Source organism: Prosopis cineraria, unplaced genomic scaffold, assembly GCF_029017545.1.
Source record: "Prosopis cineraria cultivar Desert tree isolate PC_DT_omini unplaced genomic scaffold, ASM2901754v1 PC180, whole genome shotgun sequence".
NCBI classification, from domain to species: domain Eukaryota; kingdom Viridiplantae; phylum Streptophyta; class Magnoliopsida; order Fabales; family Fabaceae; genus Prosopis; species Prosopis cineraria.
This window is the reverse complement of record NW_026555507.1, coordinates 46071-53557: the sequence shown is the minus strand read 5'-3', so window position 1 is coordinate 53557 and position 7487 is coordinate 46071. Positions and strand designations below refer to the sequence as shown.

General features: G+C 32.2%; 1 protein-coding gene across 1 annotated transcript; it reads left to right on the top strand.

The window, feature by feature from the left end:
• Window positions 1–598: 598 nt before the first annotated feature.
• Window positions 599–2642, top strand: LOC129295743 (uncharacterized). Its single transcript, XM_054934298.1, has 2 exons — window positions 599–683; window positions 811–2642. Exon 2 carries the CDS (start codon window positions 844–846, stop codon window positions 2449–2451), a length of 1608 nt encoding a protein of 535 aa, XP_054790273.1. The 5' UTR covers window positions 599–683; window positions 811–843; the 3' UTR covers window positions 2452–2642.
• The last annotated feature ends 4845 nt before the right edge of the window (window positions 2643–7487 follow it).

Sequence of the window (7487 nt, the reverse complement as noted above, 5' to 3'; positions counted from 1 at the left end):
CTTCATTTAATATTTTGTTTATAAAAAAATATTGAAGAGAGAAAATATAATGAAAAGAGTAATATTAAAAAAATATAATTAATAAAATTTTATTCCTATTAAAATATTTTATATTTTATAATATCAAATGTTTTTAAAAAAAGGTCCTTTAATTTAGGAAGGACGTCGTATAATCAAAGCAATAACATAACAAAGACGTGAATTAGCAATAAATGAAATGCATTTGTCCTATCAAGACAAAAGGAGCCCTAGTTATTATCGTCAAGTGGTAGCTTTTCATGTGAAAGGCCAACAACGGCCAGGCATGAGAGAACACGTGGGCATTGTCCGTGTGACAAGTACTTCTAGATTGCAAAAAGCAAAATCTATCATATCTGTTAGGGTACAAAAACGTGGAATATAAACTTGAATAAAGGAATCCAATAAGCACAAAAGATTGTCGTTTACGATTGATCACACTGCACTGTGCATTCAAGTAATGATTATTTGATTGAATTCGGTGAATCACATATGTTTTGTTTGCACATACAAATCGGAGGTATCTACGGTTTTGCCATCCGCATCTATATAAATAGACACAAGCACGCTCACCTATGCCATCACAGATATCAACACACAACATATTAATTCCTTCCCCTCAGCAAAATAGCAGCTTTTCCGTCGTTGTGATTTTTGCAAAATAGGTCAATTATGTCTCTCTTTCTCATGTTCTTTTCTTTTCACTATTTCTTCTCTTTTAACAACTTATTCTGACGAGGACTATTACTGACGTGTCTTTGTTGTATCTGCTTGCCGTGAGTTATATTGCAGTGAAAGCTAATCCTCCATATCATCACACGTACGATGGGTGTGGAGTTCACTGTGGAGATCAACATTGAGACTAGCACCAGAGGAGGCTATCGTAATTTCATTCAGAACCTGCGCACACAACTTGGAGTGAGATCATCTCACAATCGTCCTGCTCTTGCTGTTCAGCAGAACCCACCCAATCGATTCTTTGATTTGGTTTTACGAACCAATGATCATTCCGTGAGGTTCAGGCTTCGAATGGACAACCTCTACTTGCTTGGCTACCAGATGGAAAGCGGACAGTGGTTAGAGCTCGACAACCACGACGAAAATCAGCAACTCGTGCATCTAATTACAGAATCTGGGACGCAGTTCCTAGGTTTCGATGGTAGTTACGAAGGTTTGGAAAGAGTTGCTCATCAAAGCTTGTTAAATACCAGAGTTGGCTTCCACAACCTTGTCTATGCTATTAATCAACTTGCTGGAACCACGAACTGGGAGGCGAGGGCACGCAGCCTGATCGTTGTGATTATGATGTTTTGTGAAGCAACCAGACTCATTCCAGTATTTGACTACATGGCCGAAAATTTTCACAACTCGTCTGACACTAATCGTAACACGGAAGGCACAATCCAGCCTTGGATTATTGACCTCGTTCGCAGTTGGTATCGTTTGTCTGCAGCATTGTTGCGTGCTGATGCTTACCCACAGGAAAGGTTTCATCTCCTGCCAAACAACATAAGAATTCCACCAAATAACAGACAGATAAGAACTCTTGCTGAGGCTTTGGAAATACTTGGCATCTTGTTAGGTCTTTGCTTCATTGGAAGTGGACCAAAAAGGCTCCCACGCATGGCCTCTGAAGAAGAACAATGCTTTTTAGGGATACCGCTTTTGCAGGTCTTCTCGGTGCGCATGAACAACATAGATAGTGAGGATCCTGGGCAACTCTATGGCACAATTACAATCGACGATGGATTGTATACACGGTTCATCTACAACCGTACAAGGGGCAACTATGAATCCATTAGTCCTGGCCAAAATGTTACCTTAATTGGACCGCCTGAATCTGTTTCAGCCTTCGGGAATGTTAACATCAAGTTGCTTCTCACTGATAAGGACATCGTATCTGCTGACGATGCAATCATGAATGAAGATATTTCGTGGGATGCTGCTAACATTGGCCATGTGTATGACAAACTCATAGCTAAGAAACTAGACAGCAGCCGAGGTTCGGTGACTGTCAATTATGCGGTGCTGCGAAATGCTGTGGCTGCCAGGGTGACCATTTCAGTTGAAGAAGGAGGGGAATATGACGTGGAGGTTTATGGCCAGGCTTCTGCTTACTACAACAATTGGGACCAGGGTTCTGATGATGCGACTTGTTTGTTGTTCAAAAGATCATCAAATGACTACGTTGAAGTAAGGCGTTGGCAAACTATTCCATTGTTGAGATCTGTGATTGCAGTGCCATTGAGCAGCTCTCTTAAAGTTTCTGCGCGTTTGTATGATCATGACCCAATCTCTGCTGATGATGAGATTGCAAATGGGACAGTAGAGTTCCCAGTCCCAGACAAAATACCAGATACATCCTTCAAGCGTGTCGATGGAAAAGATGGAAACTATGTGACCGTCACAGTCTATTGGACTTCTGGTTTCTAAGCTGCATTCCATGACATCCAAGTTATCTTTAATTTGCATATTGGCTTTTGTTTTGGCGTGTTAATGTCTTGTTTTTATTTCTTAAGTTGATGTGATGTGTCAATTATGAGCCTATATATCTCGCTCCTGCAATAATGTCATGTTTGTTTTGCTGCATTATATTGCTTTTGTTATGCGTCTGGTAATGGAAACTCTTAATGTCTTTTTTTTTTTTTTTTTATTTGAGCTTAACCTTATCAGTCTGGATGGTGTGGTATATATCATGCCATATATATGTTGAGATAAGCAAGGTTTATTAAAAGCTGAATAAAACTAGTTGGTCAACTAGAAAGAGAAAAAAATGGATGAAATGGTGATTTTGGTTTGATATGGATAATGCCTTGGGTTTGGGTTATTGCTAGTTTTGTCACTCTTGAAAGGGAGGGGAAGAAACATTTAAGGTTTATGGAAAATAGGCATATATATGATAGATAAATGTGTATTATATTTATAAATTATAAAATAAGCACACACACACGATATTAGATTCGCATTTTATATTTCATAAAAATTTTTTAAAATGTAAAATATTTATTAACTTTTTAAAATTATATGTTAAAGCCAAAGCTAGGTATAAAGAGTGTCAAGTGAAACTGTTTTTTGCCCTAGGAAGCTTTTCTTCGTAATTGAGCATGGCAATGTCTCTAGCTAGTTTCAGAACTTGCAAGGAATCAGATTTCATTTGAAGATACCTTTCAAAAGAGAAGGTCGTAGTTTGCCATATTCAAAAATGACATCATCATGAATGGAAATGAAAGGAATAATTAACATAATTTCCTATATTATTTCATTTATTGTTTCAAGAGTTACAAAATCATAATGCTTAAATAATAACAATAGTCATGCATCTGCTTTACCAAGAGCGTCTTAACTCTATAGGTGTGTGTGGATGTTTGTATTTGATTCATTTCAACAACAACAACAGTTAAGGAGATTGTAACTCTCATATAATAGCCCTAATGAAGTAGCTTAGCTTGTGACACGTGCACAATCCCCACTCGTGTTTAATGTCTTGTTTAAAATTTTAAACAAAAATACGCTTGTATGCCTTGTATGGGTAATATAGTGTAAATGTTCTTCCTATGTATTGTTGACTTTATCAATATAATTAAGAATTAATATAATTTTTTTAATGAAAGCCACAGCAGTGTTGTCTCTTTTCTTGGCTTGATCATAAGCCAGATGAATTTTAAGACACGGCTCACCTGTATTTTCAGTGTGTGATCGTGGATCAACCTGCAATGCATATATCCCAAAAAAGTTGAAATTCAAGTGAATGTGAATAGACCATCTTCAACAATTTCATTTTAAGATTGATGAAAAAATAATTTTAAGAATTCTTATGCATTCAAACATCTCTTTTCACGAATAGAGGCTAAATCTTAGATTTTATTAGATTTTTGTTAACTATGTATTATTTTTTAATTCGATCCTCGCCAATTAGTGATCTTATTTTAAGTAAATTTAATGAAAAATATATATGTAAGTCCTTAAAGTATTTATTGATTTTCAATTAAGATCCTGTAGTTTATTTTATTTCTATTCAGTTTTTATTATTAGATCATTTAAATTTTTTAACCCCTAAAGATTAAAATCCTTGAACTTTTAAAAAAGAAAAATTAAAAACTTTTATCTCTTTTTTAAATAATTATATAACTTTATAATTAATTGTTTAATTTTATTAACTCAATTTATATAATTAAGCTTTCTTTTAAATATTTTTTATGCATATCAAATTTTTGTACAAAACTAATAAAAATGTAATAGTGTATTAAAATTTTTCTTTTTCTTATTTTGGTTAAAAGTACTAAATTAATTTTTTTTATAAACAAAAAAAGTATTTTTATTTGAGAAAGAAAATGATAGAGAAGTATCAATGGATTCAATTAATTCAAGTTAAGTTTCAAGTATCGAACTCCAAGAATTTATAAGTTTGACTCTCAATTTTATAATTTTATTGTGACAGTTTGCAACTTGTATTTCAAATTTTAACAAGAAAACAAATTTGTTTATTCTTTAACTATGTTAAAATTTGAAAAAGAAGTTATAAATTTATCATAACAAAATTGCAAAGTTGAGAAATAAACTTACAAATTTCTGAAGTGTGACACTTGGGACCTAATCTAAATTAATTGATCTTCTTAGAACCTATCTATTATCCTCCCATTTAATAATTCATTATTAATTTTAACCTTTAAGGATTAACATATTTAATACATCAAACTATAAGGGTGATGACTCTCTATATTTTTATATTTTTTTGAAGAGTTTTATTAATCTTTTATAGAGTCATCTAATTTTTTTTTGTTATGTTTCTTGTGTTTAGTCTTTATTTTTGTATTAGTTAGCTTGTCTTGTAAATATTGTGTTTTGATTTTGTTTTAGAGTATTTTCTTTTATTAATTTGAGTCCTTTTTTATTTTGGGAAACTGATCTACTAAAGCATGAAAAAGGTCAAGAAGAAAAATATAATAAATTTAATGAAGAGATTAAATTTTTATGATCACCTGCTACTATGGGTCAATATTATAAGACAAATTCTGAATCGAAAACAGAGCTTCCTACAGTGGGCACTACAGTGGATTTTGCACCAAGACTCATAGTTTTAGTTTTTCTGTTTGATAAAAGAGAAAACTAGGGTTTTTCAACGGAAGCTTTAGTTTTTAAGTTCTCTGAAAGTCCAAAGGCAATTTTAGAGTACTTGGGGTGATTTTAGAGTTTAGAAGTCAGATAACTCATCCTCATCCATGTTTTCATTGAGCTTTCCTTCACTTTTCTCCTATGTATTTGATTTTGTCTCATTATTTTGCTATGTTGAGACTATATTTAGCTATGTGTAGCTGAATCTTGATGCTTTTAAACTTAATGCTTTTAATTTAATTTTGGCAAGGAATTGTTGGTTTAAAATTAAAAAGAATTTTGAATAATCAGAATATATTCAAGATCAATTCTAGTATCCCAGCCCTTAAAATTGAACTTAAAATCAATTTAATTAGTAAGTTGAATACAATGGAGCAAATGAGGGATTAAAAATTTATGTGCTTTTCTAATCGTTTTTTGACTTTAGAGTGCTTTAAAATTTTAGTTGCCTACTTTATATTTTTTTATTTTTAATTTAAATCATTCACCACTATAAGTTGCTTGCTTAACTTGAATGAAATTAAAAATTTAATGCCTATTTACTAATTTATTTAATTCTTTGTGGAGTCAACCTTGATTTGTCATTAGCTATAATCTTTTTAGTTTTTGTGTACATCAAAGGGTTTGATTAAAATAAAATAGACTTCATAAACCTAATTTAAAATTGAGAAAAACAACAAAGACATACAGATTAATTTTTTTTAAATTTAAATCACAAAGTCGATTCATTAAAAAAATATTAAAATTGAATCAAATTCTTTAACTTTTTTTTTATAAGCAAATTGTTGCTTTTTTTTTTATGAAAATGTTACGGTAAAAAGATGCCCTAACGAATATAATGTAGCTCCACTAAGAAAAGTATATAATTTGTTTAACTCTTTTTTTTTTCCATTGTTTGGAAAATTGATATTTAAACATGCTATCAGAATAAAAGATTAAAAAGTTCTGTTTGAATAATTATTTTAAAAATTATCTGAACACTTAAAAATTGTAAAAAATTATCCAGTAAATTGCTTTCAAAAAATGCCTTGAGAACAAAAGACAAAAAAGAATAAAAATACTTGTTTAATTAACTTGTTTTACAGAATTAATATTATGAGATTTTTTATAATTATTTATCATCATATGGTAACCATGAATGAATTTAATAATAAAATTTGAATAAAACCGCCAACAAATAACAAAAATAGCATTGATTTAGAAAAGTCTCAAGAATATAGTTAAAACTCAAATTAACACATTATTCTAAACAAAATATCCAAAACATTGTTTTAAGTAGCATAATTATGCGAAGTATGGTCATCATGTTTTTAAAGAATTAAAAACTAAATTTGCCCTCATAAAATTAAATCAACATGCAATACAACTATTTGTAAACCATGAACATAACAACTCATTTTATTCTATGAAAACATGCCCAACTATTATATCATAATTTCACATGAATTATACTATTCAATGACATCATTTTACACTTACAAGAAGTTGATACTTGATAGAAAGATTCAGTAGCATGGTTGGGCAAAATTTACATCTTCTGTAAGCAATACACACGTCACATCCATTATGTGCTGCGAGTACACATGTTCAAACAATTTTTGGTAGTAGTTACAATATCAAAAATGTAGAAATACAAAAAAATTGCTAACTTCTAATCAAATTAAATTGTGATATGGGAGCAGAACTTCTCAAGCAACATCTACTACATTCTACATTATCTCGTATTGGTATACAACCTCGCTCACAAGAAGGTTAGATCCTCCGAGTTTCATAGGAAATCAAGTGTCAGACTCGAGCGATGAACTGCGCAATGTAAATGGATCCCGTGTGGAAAATATCTCTCTCTCTAAAATTTACATGGCAAGAATCCAAATCCTCACATCTGCATATCAGCAAGCGAGTAGTTCAATTCAATGGTGAATGTCACCTCACTGCTCAAGACTCTGGGTGGCTTTGAAGGTACATGCAGGCACTGTAACAGCCTCTAGCATGAATACTTCTGAAAGATCTGCCATTCTTGCCACGTTCATAGATCAGATGCTATAGTTAGAATCACCAAGCCAAATGAAGGATGATGATCTTGCTTAGTTAAAGAAGTATGGTGATTCTAAAACGTCCCTTAAGTCGAAATCTCCCCGTTCAGGCAAGGGCAGGAATGATAATGTTGGAAAAGACCTCTGGAAGCTCTCCAGTAACTGTTCAAATAGTAAATAGGTTAGAGGGAGAGGGGGCGAGAGAGAGAGATAAGGGATAATATAACTTCCAGTCCCTAAACTACAGAAATAACTCCGTCCTTGCAGTTTATTGAGTTGAGAGATTGTAGAGCTTGAGTTGTACTGAATCAAAAAGCTATTAAG

Excerpts from the sequence above, each read along its gene's own strand:
- LOC129295743 (XM_054934298.1), top strand. The coding sequence starts at position 844 with ATGGGTGTGGAGTTCACTGTGGAGATCAACATTGAGACTAGCACCAGA.